Source organism: Mus musculus, chromosome 11, assembly GCF_000001635.26.
Source record: "Mus musculus strain C57BL/6J chromosome 11, GRCm38.p6 C57BL/6J".
NCBI classification, from domain to species: Eukaryota; Metazoa; Chordata; class Mammalia; order Rodentia; family Muridae; genus Mus; species Mus musculus.
Window position 1 is genome coordinate 90,529,639 of NC_000077.6, and position 20,542 is coordinate 90,550,180.

Here is a 20,542-nt window from a genome sequence, read left to right on the forward strand (position 1 = left end):
TACTCAGCTATTAAGAATGAGGACATCCTGAGTTTTGCACGCAAATGGATGGAACTAGAAAATATCATCCTGAGTGAGGTAACTCAGACCCAAAAGGACATGAAAGTACAGAATATCCAGGACACAATCTACAGAACTCAAGAAGGTTAACAAGCTGAAGGACTCTAGTGAGAATGCCTCAATCCCACTTGAGAGGAAGAAGAAAGCAGTCATGGGGGGCAGAGGGAGGGGGGACCTGGGTGGGAGAGAGGCCAAGGGGAAAAGGATCAGGTTACTGGGGTGGTGGGGAATCAGGAGTGAAGCCCTGAGGGCCAACAGAACGAATGGAAAACAGGCAACCTCAGGAGGTAAGAGGTAGGGGGACCCTCTAGAATGTACTGAGCCTGGGAGGTGAGAGACACTCAGGACTCAAAAGGAGGGGCCTTAGATGAAATGCCCAAGAGTGGGGAGAGGGAACTTGTAGAGTCCACCTCCAGGAGAAAGACAGGGCATCAAGTGAAGGGATGGGGTTGTCATCCCACAGTCAAAAACTCTGACCCAGAATTGTCCCTGTCTAAAAGAACTGCAGGGACAAAATGGAGAAGAGACTGAGGTCCAGTGACTAGACCAAATTGGGATTCAACTCAAGGGGAGGCTCCAAGGCCTGACACTATTACTGCTGCTGTGGCGTGCTTACAGACAGGAGCCTAGCATGGCTGCCCTCAGAGAGGCCCAACAAGCAGCTGAAAGAGTCAGATGCGGACACTTACACTGGAGCAATGGACAGAAGTCGGAGACCTCTGTGGTTGAATTAGGGAAAAGCTGGAAGAAGCTGAGGAGGAGGGTGACCCTAGAGAAGGACTAGCACTCTCAACTGACCTGGAACCCTGAGATCTCTGACCCTGAGCCACCAACCAGGCAGCATACACTATCTGACATGAGGCCCCTGACAGACATACAGCAGAGAAGTGCCTGGTCTGGCCTCAGTGAGAGAAGAAGCACCTAACCCACAGGAGACATAAGGCCCCAGGGAAGGGGTGGTGTGGTGGTGTGGCGTTGGGGGCTGAGGACATCCTCTTGGAGAAGGGGAGGAGGACTGGGATGAAGAACTGTCAGAGGATGGGCTGGGAAAGGAATCATGATTATAAGAAAAGATATGATGATGATAATTATAATAAAAAATAAAAACAAAAATTTTTAAAAGTTGTAAAAAAAGATATAGATTCAAAAAAAAAAAAACTTATCCTACAGGTTTCCAAGGAAGAATTTTAGTGTATTATCCTAGAATGTATTTTTATTAAATGAAAGTGGAAACCATTACCCAAGTCAATATTTGAAATTATAACTTGAAATACACAGATAGCTAAGGCAAAAGAAATGAGGTTGGGGGTTTTGGCTGACTGAGCTACTTCGCTGTAGTGATTTTCTGTTTCCTGTTAATATACATTTTAAAAACCACTGCTTACAGAAAAAAAGCAAAGGAGCTAAGTTTCTCTCAATCATTAAAGTTAAAGAGGTATGCCCTATAAATCCGAAAAGCACTGACAAAACATGCCAACATTAACAGCTATGCTTTAAAGAAGACAGCATAGACACTGCTGGTTTTAAACAGCAAAGCACATACAATCTTGTGGAGGATAAAGAGTGCACGTGTCGGTTTTCTGTTCTCTTCCAGAGAAGTTCTGCTGAATTTCAAATATTTTCTTTGAATAATCATGTTTGACAGAGCTAATGGTTAATGTGAGTGAGGTAATTAAAATTAATGACAACAATATCCACTGGGTTATGTGTATGCAGGTGTTTCCCCCTACTGTTTCCACACAAGCATAAAAATGTTTAAACATAGAATACTGGTCTCCACATATATATTAGAAGTGATTGAGTTCAGCCCTTTCTAAGATGCAGAGAAATCCTCTATATAATCAATTGTTATGTTTTCTTGATATATAACTTTATTTTTAAAAATGTATTAGGTTACATAAAAATTTCAACATATACCCACCATATAAAGTGGACAGACAATATTTTAGAAGCATGGTTTCCCATCTTCAGCCATGTATCTGTTGTCTCAAAAGTTCCCAAAGGGCCTGTGAATGGGAGCGCATCAAGCCAGGCAATGCTACTGACCAGCCAGGTTTATACCCATGCCTTAACAATTGGAAAATTAGGAGGAAATATTCTCATTCTCTCTCTCTCTCTCTCTCTCTCTCTCTCTCTCTCTTCCTCTCTCTCTCTCTCTCTCTCTCTCTCTCTCTCTCTCTCTCTCTCTCTCTCTCTCTCTCGTGTTTGCATTCCTACCTCTATATCCATTTATTCAGCTGCGCTTCCAACCCCTGACCATCCACCCATCCATTCAGTCATCCACCTGTATGCTTTTGGTTCCTGGCTTAGAGAAGATTGGGAGTGGGAGAGACAGTAGGATGCTGAAGGAAAACAAACAGCAGGTAGTGATGCTAAGGGGAGGGACAGACATAAAAAAGAGAGCCTGTTGTTCTGCTAAATGCCACATGTTAACTGACACACGGAAGATGTTATGCAGCCTTCATGACTAACTTGCTGATATCTGATATAATCTAATATGGAAAGTTAGATTCTTTAAAGGTAACCACAAAACTACCTTCTGCCTACACAATCTTCTAAAATGTGATCATGGTACCTCTTCACCCAGCATGGGGCCTGAGCCCCGTCCCTGGAATCTGAGCAGATGGACAGAAGACGGTCTAAGTAAAACCCTGTAGCTCCGGAGGCTGAGCCACAGAAGCAGTTGCACTTTCTCTTCTGCCCATCTAACCATCTGTGTGGGAGCTTTGAGCCACCGTGAACATTTTGCTTCCTAAGGCCTCCATGCTGGAGAGGGTACAAAAGAGACGGGTATTCTAGTCGACATTCCAAGTTGAGTAGCCATTTGGATGTCCAGCCTAGCAGACTCATCGGATGCCTGTAAAGTCAGGAGCTATCTGCCTGTAACTACATCAGAGAGTCCCACAGTAAGAACTGCTCAGCCACACCTAGCAACTCAACAGGACCATAAGATAGAATACTAAAATATTTTAGCTGTCAAATTTTGGGGTGATTTGTTATGGAGCAATGGTTAATAGGATATTTAACAATAACATTAGTATTATGTAGAAAGTTCCATTTTATGATTCGTTCTTCTTTGTACCTTTTAAGTTTGTACGTTCAGAGTTATGAAGTGAGTGCAATTTAAAAGCTATCGTGTTTGGTAATATGGTGTTAGAAGAGAAAGAGCCTCTGGAGCAGCGCTTCTTAAGCAGTATATGACGGCCCCTTTGGGAGTAACATATCCTGTACATCTCATATCTACATTACTATTCCTAACAGTAGCAAAATGACGCTTGTGTAATAGCAACAAAATAATCTTATGGCTGGGGCCACCACAACCTGAAGATCTGTATGAAGGCATTAGGAAGGCTGGGAACCACTGCAAGAGTCAGCTCTCTGGAACAATCAGCTTGAAGTGTCAACGTTGGCCAAGCTCTGAAGCAAGTCACAGCTGTTAATAAATCCTTGCCTTACACTAACTGATGGTGTGAACAGAGGTGAGCTGGCTAAGCTGTGTCGTCACACTGGGAAGGAGCACACCAGCAGTGTAGGAATAGAGTTCAGACAGCAGACGCGGAGGTGAAGTAATCTGCATATGGAGGTTTCCAGTTTCCACCCTGATGTGCACTGTTTAAAGAGCGACTTCAGTCTTTACTTAACTTCTTTGGGCCTCAGCCACCATCTTTGTTGAATGAGCATTGCTACTTCTAAATATTTACTGCATAATATAGAACTTCAAAACTAAAAAAAAAAAAAAATTAAATTAAATGAAAAACATAGCTTTTTTTGGCTAGAAAATCTAGTAGAAACAGTGCTTTATACAAAGTTTATTTAATCATTATAAAACTTCTTTTGAGTAGGTATTATATTCATAATAGGAAAAGACATTTAAAATTTCTTTTAAAAACCTTCCTCAGATTTTGTTTCTTTAATAGTAATTGCTTCTTGTATAAAGGATATCATGTTTTTAAGTATAATAATTAATTTTATTTGTCATATGTGGTTATGTTCTGAATATTTTATTATCTTCATTTACTTGATTTTTTTTTTCCTCTTCATCTAACGTTTATTACAGCTCTGTCCACGTGGGGACTGTTGTTGATGAGTTTGGGCTGATGTGTATTGGGTTCTCAGCCCGAGTGTGGTGCACACGAGGGCATCTGTGGAAATGCATGAGGCACTATTTATTTATGACCACAGTGTTGGGGGTGCACTTTTGATGTTTATAGGAAGGATGCCGTACCTCATTCCGGACTAACATATAAAATACAGCTGATAGTCTTGAGCATCAAAGAGTTATTCTGTCTCGTAATTTTCAAAGGTCTGGTAAGACATTCATGTAAAAGAATTTTTAGCTACCTAATCATGGAATATGATTTTTTTTAGACACCCTAATATGTTTGCATAGTTTAAATATGACCTAACTTTTCCAGGCTCAGAACCACTGAGTAAATCAATAAAAGACTGCATTTTCCTGTGTCTCGAGCTTTGTAGGAACTGCTCAACAAGTCAGTCATGTTATAGATGCCCATGAACTTGTGCACAGGAATCTATATGCATGGCTCTCACTTTTATAGGGATGCTATGTGTAGGTAACAATGCCTAGTGCTCTTGGGCTAAAGATTTTACCTATTGATCATCTTATTTCTTCTCTATTTCACTTTGGATATGTTATTATTGACTTTTATAAATAATGTAGGAGTTAGGAAAGTCATGTATAAATTTTCACTGCAGGGGAACAAATGACGTGCTGAAAACAGTTATTAAAAGTTGAAATTCTCACGATGAGGCACAAGTGCCTGGGAACCGAATGGGGGAAGTGTAGACACGCCCAGTCACTAGGGTGATCTCTGAGGGTTCTGGGCTGGTGCTGGGACTTACTCAGAAACTGGTCTGCTCCTCCTGTGTTGGAAAGGTCCCTAGTTCTGATCATACAGGTCGCACACAGTGCTGTTGTCTCAGCCCGAGTTGGCAGCTCTGAAGAGCAGAGAACTTGTTTGGCTTTCCACAGCCCTTTCAGGAACTACCCGGCTCACCGCCACAGAGTCTGGGCTTGGTTGTTCCTGTTGATAATCTTTTTTTCCCCTCCCCTCATGGTTTTACTTAACTATTTCAATAGTTTGTTCTGTTTGTCTTCCATACTTATCCTAGTCTGTGCTAGCAATTGTTATGTAGCCTAGCCTAGCCTCAAAAGCCCAGAACTCCTCTTGCCTCAGGCTTGCAAGAGCCTTTAGATATAAGACACCATGGCTGGCTGTGTCTCGTCAGTGCTTTCTACGGCACTGTTGTTTGGGCATCTTTTGAAGTTGGTCTGCACTGGTCTGCCTCAGTATTTCAGGTGCTGGGCTTAGAGCCCTGTGCCCCAGGCCCCATCCAACCTCGTTTGATGTTACGGCACCTGTGGCATGGTTTACAACCCTTCTTCAGCACCACTTTACCTTCATACTTCTACTGCGATTGCTTATATTTATTTTTTATCTTTTTGCTATTTATTTTCCAATGTCAAAGATACTTTGGAATAAAACAGAAGTAATGGCATGCATTAAATAGCTGTCCTCAGTTTGCTGTCATCTTGAGATCTTGAGCACTTTTAAATAAAGCAAATATTCTTTTCCAGAATCCTCATGTTAGTATTTTTAATGAGTAGCTATCAATATTACTGTAGACAAATATATCCCATGCAATTGAACTACCAGAACTAAGGTCTTTCTTCTGCTTTGTTTAATAAATTACAAGAAGAAGAGGAGGAGAAGGAGGAGGAGGAGGAAGGAGAAGAAGAAGATGATAATGATAACTTACAGTCCATATCAAGTATGGCACGGACAGATCTGACAAGCTCCTTGGATTCCAGAAGCAGGGTTGCTGGGAAGCTGCGTCCGTTCCTTGCCAGCAGTGGAAGCGAAGTCTGAGATGCGAGCACAGCTCTTCTTTCACTGCATGGGCAATGAAATGGCCTTGAGCATACTGCCCAGCAATGACCCATTGAGCATACTGCCCAGCAATGACACCCATTGAGCATACTGCCTAGCAATGACACCCATTGAGCATACTGCCCAGCAAGGACACCCATTGAGCATACTGCCCAGCCAGGACACCCATTGAGCATACTGCCCAGCAAGGACACCCATCTTGGCTAAGCCTGAATCTGTGTCCATTACGTTTGCATAAAAATATTTCTATTTCTAGAAACATTATATTTATAGAGCTATATAAGAATTTAATCACATAGAATAGTGTTTCTGCCTTTACTTGCTTATTTTACAGGAAATAAGCATATTTTAACCAATACTTTAACTTTAAATGTAAAAGGATATAAATGAAGGATAGCCTATGTCCTAAATTGTTTGCTGGTCTTTTCCTTTCATTTTGTAAATTTTCAAATCAAACATATAAACGTGAGTTTATTAAACAGATGTTTTCTATTGCTTGCAGTAATATTAAATATAAAATGGTACATGCATATTTACTTAAGAAATTATCTTTTAAATTCTCACATTTGTCGTTCCTAACTACAAACAGCCGAAAGGCTTTATATATATCTTCTTACTATAATATTTTATTTTGCTTTTTATTAATAAAGTTTATTCATTGATAACTTCACACATGTAGATAATGTGTTTTGGCTATACTCCAGCCCTTGTCAGCCTTCTTGCTTTCCTGCAAATCTTTCCGTTTTCCTTGTAAATTTCTCTTTCTCTCTCTCGTATTATTTTTCATTTTGTGTCCCAGAGTTTATCTATACTGCCATCTGAAATAAATGCATTATGATATAACTTAAGATGCAACATTTTCCTAAGAAACTTACACTTAAGCTTTTACTTAAAGACAGATGACTTTATTGAAAATAAATCATTATCTACAACCCATTTTCTTAAACATGATGGCATTAACTCACAAGGATCAACTTAAGAATTCTCCAATTCAAGCACACAGCTTTTACTCTGTGTTGAACGGCCAAGGCCAATATCCATAAAGACACGTACACTGAGAAGAGTGAGCCAGACTGTGACAGTGCTTAACTTGGAAGACACAGCAGAAGCTGCTCACTGTAGCTATTTCAAGTGGCCTTTTCCCCCTTAAAAAGTGTTTTAGAGATTGGCTTTTAACTGATTATTTTTAAACTTGATACTTAATACCAAAATTTTGAATTAGTAAAAGTGAAAGTGAGTTGTTGGGGTCCCCGTAACGTATAAGAGGGAAATATGGCCACTGAGCATTCTAAACTCCTTACTGAGACAGTATTCATAGAATCCACAGAAATAAATTGTAAGTACTCTGGTTAACAACAAAAATGCCAGATATTTTCATAATAAGAAATGAAGCATTAAAATGAATGTAAAAGTCAACAACTGGATATATTACTCAAAATTTGAAAATAGAAAAAAAAGCTATGTTGACACTTTTGTTGTTGTTGCAAGAGAAGGTCTCACCTTAACCCCCGCCCCGCCCCCCCCCCCCCCCCCCGTTGACCTTGAACTCAACAGAGATTCTCCTGTCTCAGCCTCCCAAGTGCTAGGATTACAGGTAGAAGCCATTATGTGGGGTTGACTTCCTGTATTGAGCTGCTGTTTCCACAGCAGTATAGTTTCTGTCTCTGCAATTGGTGCTGGTAGAGTTGGGTTCAATAGGAACTATGGTGGTTATAAGGAAATAATTACTTTACCATAGACCATTCGGTCCTTCACCATACATAATGAACGGGAAGCCATGGCTAGAGAAAAATGAACCTTATCTGTATGTTTGTACGAATTCCTCCAAAGAGGAATCCTGAAGCCAGCAGCATACTGTGAGTGGTAACAAATCAAGGTGTAGTCTACATACATCCTTCCTTTATTTAGTTCTGATTGGCTGATTGGGTGACTATGTTTTGCAAAATTCTCTTTGATGCAATGCATATGCTGGAATGAGCCTGATCTTCAGCAGGGCACCTGCCACCAGCAGCTTATCCACACAGGCAGGACGTTTGACTCCTCAGCTTCAGCGTACAAAGCTACAATGGCCGTCTAAATGCTTCTAGCAGTTTCTTAGGGAGATAGAACCCAAAACAAGCAGTATGCTCTTGCACTTACTTCCAAAGGTTTATTTTGTTTTGTTTTGTTTTTGTTTTTTGTTTTCAAAGAGCAGCCAATGGGAATCATGTAGCATTCTAAACCCACAAGAATATCTTAGCCGCAATTATTACTGAAGAACTTACTGTGTCCATACTCTGCAGCAAATAAAGTATTCTTACCTTAAAGTTGATAAAGGAGCAGAACTATCCAAAAGAACTTCTTGAATAGCCTAGTGAGAGACAAGATGGTGAAGGAAATTTGTAAGTTGGATAGCTTAAATCAAAACAAAACAAAACAATAATAAACTTAGCTTGATTAATTAATATTTGCAATTTTCTTCTTATATCATGTCTGCAGATGTTCCTGTTATGGTGGGGGAGACAACTATATTGACATGTAATTATACTTAGAAATAATTATAAGATATTTATTTAGACTATTTGTATTTAATTTGTGCATGTGTGCAGATGCCTGCAGAGGCTACAAGAAGGTGTTGGGGTTCTTAGAACTGGAGTTCAGGTGTTTGTGAGTCACCTGACATGGATGTTGGGAACTGAATTCAGGTGTTTCACAAGAGAAGCAAGCACTTGTAACTGGCAAAGTAAGCCATCTCTTGAGGACTTCATGACATTGTAAATAGTTACCAAATTATGTTTACATGGTATCAGGATTTTTAGGAAAGTATTCATTAAAACACAATATATTTTATTATATAATATATAAATAATATATAAAGTATATTAAATACTATATTTTACTTTTACATAGGTTGGTTCTCCAAATGTATGGTAGGGTGGTGGGCAGTCGTGAAGTCATTCTAAGTATGTTGAGGCGTATGATACTGATAATACTTCTCGTTTTGAAGCAAAGGCTTCTCAGATTATAAAAATTATTACAAGTACAGCTGTTAATGAAATCAATGATCCTATAGAAGAGACAGTGTTTCATGTAGTGTAAGCATCTGGGTATTCTGAGTAACGTCGTGGTATTCCTGAAAGGCCTAGGAAATGTTGAGGGAAGAATGTTATATTTACTCCTACAAATATAATGGTGAAATGGGCTTTTGCTCATGTGTCGTCTAAGGTGAAGCCTGAAAATAATGGGAATCAGTGAACAAATCCTGCTATGATAGCAAATTCTGCTCCTATAGATAGGACATAGTGAAAATGGGCTACTACATAGTATGTGTCATGAAGTACAATATCAAGTGATGAATTTGATAGAACAATTCCGGTTAGTCCTCCAACTGTAAACAAGAAAATAAAGCCTAAAGCTCATAGTATAGCTGGAGATCATTTAATATTTCCTCCGTGTAGGGTTGCAAGTCAGCTAAATACTTTTACACCAGTAGGGATTGCGATAACTATAGTAGCTGATGTAAAGTAAGCTCGTGTGTCTACATCTAACATATATGTTAGCCATTCTTTTCACTTACCAAAGTAAATATAAATCTGACTATAAGCAAGAATTGCTGTTTTGCAAGAGATATTTTTGATGTCACCAAACACTATGACATTTCTCTCTTCTTCCCTTCTTTTCTTCTGTTAGTACTAGGGATTGTACTTAGGACCTCATATATACTAGGACAGCATTCTACCATATAAGTATCTTTCCAACCCTCCTTTTGACTCTTTATTTTGAGACAGGATCTCATTAAGTTGCTCAGGATAGCCTTGAACTCACTGAGTTGTCAGTCCAAAGAAGCCTTGAATTTGTTTTCTTCCAGCGGTGCCTTTAGGCCTGGCAACATTTCTTAGAAATAATCTAATACTGTTATTCCTGTTTGTACAGAGGGTTAGTTTCAGGATCCCTGGATCTATTAAAATCCACAGACACTCAAATGATATCTATCTATCTATCTATCTATCTATCTATCTATCTATCTATCTATCTATCTATCTACTATGGATTCATGAATTCAGACCCCATTTATAAAAGAGAGATTATAAATGAAATGGTAGTTAGTTGGCAGTCAAGAGCAGTGACTCTCTTTCTCAAGTTCTGAACATTTTCCTGGATGAAGACGGCGACAGCAGTACTGTCTCCAGTTCCTCAGTTTATACGACATCATCTCTCGATGACTTACACATAACAACACAGTGTTAATGTAGATAGTTTTTATAGCCTATTGTATTCACAGTAAGGACAGGATTTTCCTTTACTGGTTTAGTACACGAGCAAGCACCTCGGGCCTGAGCAGACAGTATACAAATGAGAAGCGAGGCGAGCGCCATACTGGAGAGTACTGGGGAGCGCCAGAGTCACCTCTAGCAGGCTATGAGGACACATCACTTCATCTGCACAGGTTCAGCATGGTCCTGGTGTGGTTTGTGGAACTTCCTGCAGTTTTGTTTGGTTCTTTTCAGTCATGGTTGGCTGAACTCACTGCTGTGGAATCCTAGGAGACAGAGGTGAGCTGCAAGAGGAAACTTACCTCTATGAAACCAAGGAGCCTTTCAGTGGACGCCTTGAATGCTTTCCGAGCCATTTCTGATTTTCGCAATTGGCAGTCAAGAACGGTGACTCTTTTTCTCAAGTCCTGGACACTTTCCTGGATAAAGACAGCAAAGGTACCACTGACCCCATTTCTTCAATTTTCAAAACCTTCTTGTTGTTTTTAGTCTTCTTAAACTGATATCTGGTACGACCATTTCATCTATTATCTCTCTTTTTACAAATGGGTTCTGATTTTGAGGAGATATACAATATAACTAGTCAAATTTAAAAGTTAATTTACACAGATACTTTAATCTATGACATGCTTTGTATATGATTTTTATGGATTTTTACAGTGACTTACATTGAGCTTAGTGTTTTTCTTTTTCTTTTTTAAAAAAAACGTGTTTTAACACAGGCTAATAGAAAGCCTTTCATGAGTAGCTTAGCTATAAGTGGTGACTATATTATACACATACGTAGATAATAAACTCTAAGTAAAGTTGCTTCTATGGAGAACAGCAGCAGTGCCCAGCAAGGCAGGGTGATAAGGGAATGCTAAAAGACTGTTTGCCCTGAGGTACATCCTGGTCCTGGAGGTCCACACTGTGGGTTTCTTCAGACACACATGGCATGTAGAATTGTGATGGGGAAATGCGTGAGACAGCTTTCATAGACTAGGTACTCTGATTTGGGCTTGGTGAGTAAAAAGTCTGTCCTGAATAACTGCTAGCTATAAGCCCCTACTCAGTAATGCTTAAACAGTAACTACTAGAGAAAGAGGGGGAGACTTGAGGGCTGAATTTATATTATTTAGATGACATGAAAATTCATAACCTGAAAATATTACTTAAATTGGTCCTAGGTTAGGAGAAGCAGAAATAAAACTGCTCTGGAAACTGTTTTCTAAATTGAGATTTCACAGAATGTCCATAGTTGTGTGCAAAAAGAACACAAGCTTACAATAAAAATAAATCACTAAACACAAAGTATGTTTTGTGGATTGACAATCAGATAATTAATAGCCGAATCTAACAGAGTGTATACATTAATCATGTACATAAACATAAAGTAACTATGTTTTAAAAAAGAATTGAAACTCAAAATAGATCCAATGGCATAAAACGTCAAATTTTAATAATCTAGTCATTATCTAGAGTATAACACATAATACCCCATTTCATAGACCTAAAAAGAAAATGGAGACACTGGAACAAAGGAGTAGTCAAGGGTCTGAGAACAGAGGAGAAAGGCACAATGTGGAGTAGAAATGAAGGAGAAGTGAGAGCACAGGTGAACCTCTTGAGTTACCAGAAAGAATCAAAGGGAAGCAGCAAAGGGGCTGGAGAGAGGCCTCGTGCTTAAGATCACTTGCTGTTCTCAGGAGGCCTGAGGCCAGGACCCAGAATAGTCAAGACAGCTCACAACTGGCTGGTCCTCCAGGTCTAGGGGATTCGACCCCCTCTTCTGTCCTTAGCAGTCACAGCAGACACCATATGTGGTACACATTTATGCAGGCAAAATGCTCATGCACTTAAAATCAATAAGTAAGTAATGTTTTAAAAAAGGTGAGCATTTTATGCAACTTTAATCCCACACTTGAGAGGCAGAGCAAGGGGGCATCTGTATGAGTTCAAACCTTGGCTGGTGTACATAGTGAGACTGGGTGTGTGTGTGGATGGAGTGGGAAACGGAGAGAGGAGAGGGATAGAGATGGATAGATATGACAATCGGAGGATGACAGTTCAGGGCTTTCCAGACATGGCTAGACAATGATCCCCAGACTAGGAAGTTCGATGCATCTCAAACAGCATAAATTATAATAGATCAGATCAACAAATGACTCACCGGGGTTAAAACACTGACTATCAGAGCCAAAGAGATCTTGAAGTCATATAGAAGAAAAGACATCACACATGACTAATAGCTGACATGAAAGCAGGAAATAAAAACTGTGACAAAGTTACACAGTAGCAATTCTCTACATGCATCTAAATGTATTTTAAAACTTGGATCAAAATGGTTTTTACAGGAGCAAAACAGGGAGCTTATTATCAATAGATCTTCACCAAATGAATTTGAAGCAAATGTTTCAAGAAGCAAGAAAGTCTGAGATGTAACTGTTTCAGAAAGCAAGGTTGTCTGGGGTTAGGAACAAGGGGAATAAACATAGGGCCCGTCCAGACCAATCTGGAGCACACTAAACAACCTACAAAAGTGGCCACGTCAGGACAGAACTAACATGCTACCAGCAACAGAGATTAGGGCGGAAAGAGGACTAGGTTTATGTTAAAAAGTGCTTTTACTATGTCGATGGGGGAAGTCATTGATTAATTTCATAACGAACTAATACAGAATGTCAAACATGAGAGCACGATCATTAAAAATTAAAGGCACAGGGGCTCTAGAGGGGGCTTAGCAATGAAGAGCACCAGCTGCGCTTGCTCAGCTCTGATTCCCAGCACCCACATGGTGCTTTGTGAACAGGATTTTTGCCGAAATAGTGCCCAGAGTGAAGGGAGCTCCTGCCAAAGCTGCAGCGGTGGAGGCCCAGATACCCTGACAAGAAACCTCCAGGAAGAATGGGCTTGACCACTATGCCGGCATCAAGTTACCTCGAGTGCTGAGCCAGCCATGAAGACAGAAGACAACATGTGCGTTCATTGTCAATGTAACGGCCAAAAGGCATCAGATCAGACAGGCTGCAACTCTGATCAAACCTGGTGCAGAGAAGGAGGAGCCGGCCAGCTGGCTCCTGGTTACAATGCTCTGGATACTGCAAACAAAACTGGGATCATCTAATCTGAGTCCAGAGGCTACTTCTAAAGACACATTTGCCACCATAAAAATATTGGAGACTATATAAATTTGAAACCAGCAAAGGGAAGTATATATAATTGGGTAGGACACAGAAGAAATACGGATTAATACAAACCTCCAATGAAATAACTTGAATATATGACTAGCCACAGTTAAACAGAAAGAGGATATAGAAGAGCCAGGTGCTTTCATAAGGGGAAGGATATAAGTGGAAAGTTAAATTCCAGCTCAGCAACCAATAAATGGGGGTGGGAAAAGCTCACTCAGGCCACAGACGTAACTGAAAGTCGAAAGTAAATGAATATTTAAAAATACGTAGGTAAGTATTAAAAAACAGTATGAATTATTGTAGCATCAACAAAAATAGTCATAATGGAAAGAGTTACAGATGGAAGAATCCTAATATTTTCATAAAAGATGGATGTATAATTCTAAGCTTTAATGTATCTGAAGACACTGTTTCAAAATATACAAATAACATTAAGGAAAGGAAATCACAAGAGAGGTAGTATATTTCTCTGACAAACTGATGGTTTAGGAGTACAAAGACATTACTAGCAACAGAAAGGAACTGAAGCTGATGGCCTTGACCTTGTTAACTGCATGGAACGGCACCTCACATGGCAGACGGCTCATCAAGCTCACTTTGGTCATTTGTTAAGGACCAAGTGCACACTGACCCGTGAAACAAACATGAGCAAATTCTGTAGGGCTGTGATCCGAGAAACTAGATTCTTTAAGCACCGACAAAAACCTTTCTATGCCTCCGTGCTATTCAGAAAAAAAGAGCAAAAAGTTCTTCCCAAGTTTTGGTGGTATTGATAAGCCCTATGCAGAGTATGAAATAAGAGGGCCATGTAGCCTACATACTTTTGGAGAAAAATAAGTAGACAGAATGATCAGACTATCATAAAAGACAGCAAACAACAAACTGTGTCCCTGTGTTCTTTTGAACTGTAAGCCAATGAAAGAGAACAAAGAACCCCATCCACAGGGAACCTTGAATTATGGCAGAGATGACCTCCAGGTGAGCTAGCAAGGAGTTTTAAGTGAAGGGTCACAAACATTTGGAATGATGGATGAACGAGTTGGTTCTTTATCTTATATAGTGCTATAAAACCAACTGCAGAAGTACCCAAACTATAGGATTTCTAGAAGCAAACATAAAGAAATACCTTTATGTCTTTGGAGACTGAAGGATTTCTGAAAAGACATAGGGGTAACTGATAAATGTGGTGGTCTGAATAAGAATGGCTCCCACAGCCTCAGATATCTGAATGGTTAATCCCCAGTTGGTGAACTGTTTGGGAAGGATTAGAAGACATTGTTGGCAGGTGTGTCACTGGGGGCAGGCGCTGAGGCATTCCCAGATTGCTTTCTTGCTGTCTGATGCTTGTTGATCAACATGTAAGCTCCACTGCCATTCCTCCTGCCTGCTGCCATGTTCCCTGCTCTAATGGTCATGGACTCCAAAACTCGGACACTGTAAGGTAAATAAACTCTTTCCTCTATAAGTTCCCTTGACCATCGTGTCATACATATCACAGTGGTAAAAAAGCAATTAAGTTGCATATGTAGCAGAGGATAGCCTAGTCAGCCATCAGTGGGAGGAGAGGCCCTTGGTATTGCGAAGATCATATGCCCCAGTACAGGAGAATGCCAGGGCCAGGAAGCTGGAGTGGGTGGTTTGGGGAGCAGGGCGGGAGGTGTGTAGGGGGGGCTTTTGGGATAGCATTTGAAATGTAATGAAGAAAATATCTAATTAAAAAAAAAAAAGCAACTAAGACAATAAGACCAGAATAAAAAAAGAAAGAAAAAAAAAAAGAGCTCATTTCATTATAGAGCAGATAAGGTAGGTAGGCCACAAATTTGAGAGTAGTTTTATAATATATAAGTTAATAAAGGGTTAGCAGCCAGGAGAATCACTTCAAGTCTCTAAGCAAAAGACAAATAACCAAATGGGAAAATAACTAAAAGATAAAAGAGCACATTTTACTGAGAAAAATAAATGATAATTGAATGCATAAATGTATGCTCAACTGGTTATCACAGATAGGGAAGGGCAAATGACAGGTTTACAGCATTTGGGGATATGAATGACCCCATCATGGTTGATTTCAAACTTCCAACATCCATCAGTGAACATGGCATTGAGAAGAGACAAGTTCTCATGAGCCAGCACAACACTATGTCAGTCATTGGTAACTAGGGAAATACAAATTAAACTATACTGGCTTAGCAATTATTATAGCAACAAGACGGATAAAAACTCAAAGTAAAAGAAAGCCAAGGATCAGCAAGTGGTAGATGGCAATTCTCATCCATTCTTCACAGGAGTACAAATTAGTTAAAAATACATTCAGTCATAATTTGGCATTTACTTATAAAGTTGAACATACAATTATCATTCAACCTGGCAGTACTACTTCTCGGAGGTAGCAGTTACACATGTGGAGAAAGTTATATGTATCAGGATGTTTTCAGGAGCACGATTCACAGTAGAATAATGAAGAAATAACGAGACTGCCCATCTAGTACAAAACGGATAGTGGCCTGGTGTTAACTCACGCAATGAAGAATAAAGACAGAAAAGATCAGCTAGCTACACATTAACCCAGTAAGCAGGCAAAACCAAACGAACAGGGAGTAGATAGATAAATAGTAAAAACTATCAAGAAAATGGGAAACACTAACTCCAAGAAAGTAGTAATCTCTGGGGGCAAGGCCGTGGCTGCAATGTGGGGATGGACACTGGGCTCTTCACAGACATTAGCAATGCTTTATTATTTTTTTGAAACCCTTTTTATTTATGTGTATGTAAGCATGCCTTTGTGTGGTGTACATGTGGGTGTGGTTGTCCATGGAGGTCAGAAAAAGCCCTCTGCTGGAGTTATAGGATGTGAGCTACTTCACCTGGGTGGAAGGCAGAGCTTGGGTCCTCTGCAAGAGCAACAAGCCCTCCTAACTACGGAGTTCTCTCTCCAGCCCCACTAATGTGGTATTTCTTGTGTTTCAGATGCATTTTTCTCAAAAGCCAAAATGCAAACTAGAAAATATGTTGATTATTTAAGGGAAAATTATAGTGATAAATAAAAGCATTCTTACAAAATCTATGTCTGACCAATAAGTATTTAGGTGCTCTAGAGATAGGTTAGTTGGTAAGGAGCTTGGTGTGACCTTGCTGACCCCATCCCAACACTCATGTGAAAAGCCAGCTGGAGTGCACACTTTTGGCAAAGCATTCCTGGGGAGGTGAAGAGAGAGGGATCTCTGTGGCTGCAGGTCCCAGGGAGTCCCTGTAAACACTCCCATCATCTTAGCCTCAGAAGATGGATAGCTCTCTAGGAATGACACCTGAGGTTGACTTCTGGCTTCCACATGCAAAGCGCACACATGTGCACATGCACTTACATGCTAGTCAACATGAAACCTTCCACACATTAAATAAATATAGTTAAATATTTGAAACTTTGTTTTGTAGTATCTAGGTCAATAGATCCTTAAGCAATCTCACACATCATTTAAAAAGTTACTTCTTTTCTAAAATTGGAAAATATTGAACATTGATATGCTTATGTTTAATATATCTTCTTTCAAAAAAATGAAGAAGAATGATTTTAGAGAGGTAGTGTGGGTTCTTATTAAAAGGACCGACTGAGATTCTCATAAGGCTACAAAGAGGGAGAATCCGAGTTAATTATATTAGCAGACAACTTAGAACCAGATGTGTCTCACTGGATAAGAGTGCAAGAACGCAAGAACCTAAACTTTACACACAGGAGGCCACGTGGGGGCTGCAGAGGTGGCTCAGTGGGTATGGGTGCTTGTTGCAGAAGCCTGGGGAATCTCAGTTTGTCCCCAGGAACCCGTGTAAAGGCTGGTGAAGAGAAATAACGAGGAAACATTATCCTCTGACCTCTACATACGCAGTGGGTTACATGCCCTCCCATCTCCAAAGACCCCATCACACACAGAGACATTTTAAAATATTTAAAAACTAAAAAAACCAACCACTTGATAATCCTGTGCAAATCTCTTAAAAGTATATTACTTAAAAGCACAGGATTAGGGAGTAGTTCAACAGTAGGGCCAGCCTAACAGTACTAGCCTAATATGAATAAGGTCCTTCTTTAACACCTAATACCATAAAAAAAAAACCAAAAAATTAGACTATTAAACACTAGCAACTTTTCCTCCAAAAGTAACTAATTATTGTATTAAAAATGTTTTTAATATTTTGGTAATTTCTGAAACATTTTCATAATGAGGTTAATGTTACATGGCATAACCACGCCTGTTTTACAATATGTACAGCTCAACAGGCATTTGTAACTAGCATTCCCAACCAAGCGCTGCTGCTTTCGCAAGTGCTATGTGCTCCCGGCAGGCACGCTCTTATCAGTGGTGGGTAAGGTGCTGGCCTTCTGCAGAGCTGGTTTAAATGAGCAGATTATGTAGGGAATGGTGGGGACTCTTCAAAGCTAAGCGGAAAAATTTTTTTTTCATATTTTCTGCTGTGCTGTTTTAAGACTAGCTCCATTTTCATTTGGTATGTTAAAGTGCATAAGCCTTCTATGCTGAAATATTCATAGCTCAAATTTGTTTTGTGTTCTCTCTCTCTCTCTCTCTCTCTCTCTCTCTCTTTTTTTTTTTTTTTTTTTTTTTTTTTTTTTTGGTTTTTTCAAGACAGGGTTTCTCTGTATAGCCCTGGCTGTCCTGGAACTCACTTTGTAGACCAGGCTGGCCTCGAACTCAGAAATCCTTCCTGCCTCTGCCTCCCAAGTGCTGGGATTAAAGACATAAATACCCATGACTTATTTTTTTTAATTGGATATTTTATTTATTTACATTCCAAATGTTATCCCCTTTCCCAGTTTCCCCTCTGCAAACCCCCTATCCTATCCCCCTTTACCTTGCTTCTGTGAGGGTGTTCCCACCTACCTACTCCTGCCTTACCGAGCTAGCATTCCTCTACACTGGGGCTTCAAGCCTTCATAGGACCAAGGGTCTCCCCTTCAACTGATGCCAGATAAAACCCCTTCAGCTCCTTCAGTTCCTCCCCAACTCAATTATTTATAATTGAGGAATTTCTATAAAGCTATAAATTATCAATTTATTCTAGTTTATACTCTCAGTGATATAATACACAATACACACACACACACACACACACACACACACACACACGCCCGCTATGGTTTTTGAAGGCTAGTCATGATTAAAGATGGTAGGTACACTGTGGGCAATAGACACATAGAGATGCTCAGCTTGCTTCCATAAGGTTCTCAGTATCCTGTATTGCAACTGAGAGGCCTTCTAGAGGAGCCTGGTTTAGTATTCCTGACATTGAAAGAGATAAAACATGACAAATTCAAACTTGGATTTCTCATTAGTCATCATAGGTCTTGTGCAAAAATTCATTAGCTTGTATAATGCCTCAAGTTCTCTAATCGAAGAGCAAAACTCATCCCTTGAATCTCCTCCTTCCATCGCCACAAAACAAATTAGCAAGCTCAAAACCAGAAAGAGAAAATCCGTGCCATCAATTAAACGTTAAATAGTTCCAGGCCTGAATGGCTGAATGGAACAATGTTGACCAACGACCCAATTAATTCGGGGCCTGTGCTTTTCCATCTCAGAGCTCTTTGGATAAAGGGAGGCTCACGACTTCCATGCCACCCTCTTCACAACACAACATCCTATCGTTGAATAATAGAAGACAAACACTGACCTAGTTAGGACGTGCAGATGAAAAGAGAATGAAAACAGGATACACGGCAGAGGCTAGGAAACCATGGTAACCAGAGAGGGCTGTTTGCTTACTTTATTTTGGTCAGAATAATCAGCGAGCTGAGCCTTTAGTTCTGAGACCTCAGCCTCTAGCAGACGGATCACCTCTTCATAATCCATTTCCATCCCGTGTGCCTGCCGCTGTGCAGCTTCTGCGAGATGAATCCGGCTTCGCAGAGCTCGGGTTTCCTCAGCTACAGCTTTGGCTTCCTAAGGAGTTGAAAGTGAATGCAAAATGAAAAAAAAAAAAAATGAAAACAGACTTCTCCAGTTGACAGAAATAGTTTTCTCATTTTGGTAGTTATGATTACAATGTTTAACATGTCTATGTCCTCTACCAACCACCTAAAAACTAATGAGCATATTATTTCATTATGGGAACCCTTTTGTTTGTTTCCTGAAAAAATTTTTTTTTTGCGTAGAGATTTTTTTTTCTGTATAGAGATTCTGTATAAATGTTTAGTGCTACACAGCTAGCGTCATTTCTGTAAAAATGAAGAGAGTTTAAAGAAAACTGACAATCAAAACTAGACAGATAGGAACTGATTCTAAAGAAAAAAGGAGCTACAGAAAAAACTCATAGGTAGCGGGGTTGATGGTCTCAGAAGGCCAAGTAACGCCATCAGATGCTGCAGAGAGCTGCTACAGGGCTTCTTGGTGGACCAAGGCCAGAGGCAAAGCTTTCCTCCTAGATATCAGACTGTGGCTTCCTGCTTTGGTAGTAGCATCATATATAATTGTTTGTCTGTTGAATACAATGTTCAAGAGACAATTACTAAATACACACTATATGCTTCATCTGTCTTTGCTCATTTAAGGTTCGGAATGACATCCAGAGAAAGACATTAAAAAAACATTTCTATATAAGCAATCAGAGACCCAGTGAGTAGACAAGCTGACCAAGGGCAGGTAGTGGCCCACATCTGGCCCCAGGTCTGTTTGACTCCCATACTAAGTATCTCCTTTCATTGCTATACTGTCTTTGGATGACAGAACCAAACAAAGAAATTGTTCCAAACACTAGCTATACCTTCCACCTTGTAAGGTTAGGGTGGCAAAAGCCATTTGCTTTCTCAAAATGTGCCTTGGTGCTGGGTCACAGTCTCTTGGGACACCGTATAATTTAACATGGCAGCTGTTACGGGACGAAGCATCTTTAGAGGGTGCAGGATCTCTGCAGTGGAACTTTCTGCTCCAATTGCCATGGCTAATATTAAACTCCGGCTATTTTACTGTTCTTGAAGCTGCTATGCAGCATTTGCTTTTGTTGGAGCATGACGTACTGAGAGAAGTAAGGGTGTGGGCATACTCTCCAGAGTCTGCTTTCATCCCCCAGCCAGTAACTTTATTATCTGTCAATTCCTGGAATATGCATGAACAGCATACACAGAAAACTCTCACTG

General features: G+C 40.0%; 1 protein-coding gene across 6 annotated transcripts in view; it reads right to left on the reverse strand.

The window, feature by feature from the left end:
- Stxbp4 (syntaxin binding protein 4) overlaps window positions 1-20,542 on the reverse strand; it is a 161,645-nt gene that overhangs the window by 53,147 nt on the left and 87,956 nt on the right. For 5 of the 6 annotated variants that reach the window (XR_388390.4, XM_030245750.1, NM_011505.2 and 2 more), the window contains exons 13-16: window positions 19,173-19,349; window positions 10,528-10,644; window positions 8,273-8,322; window positions 5,842-5,975 (exon numbers count right to left, since the gene is read on the reverse strand). Coding sequence is in view for 5 of the 6 variants with exons in the window: in XM_030245750.1 (XP_030101610.1) it covers window positions 5,842-5,975; window positions 8,273-8,322; window positions 10,528-10,644; window positions 19,173-19,349 (478 nt within the window). In the remaining variant the exon portion in view is untranslated. Of the gene's footprint in view, window positions 1-197; window positions 3,784-5,841; window positions 5,976-8,272; window positions 8,323-10,527; window positions 10,645-19,172; window positions 19,350-20,542 lie in introns of those variants that run through there. The other variant, XM_006532737.4, reaches the window with a different exon arrangement.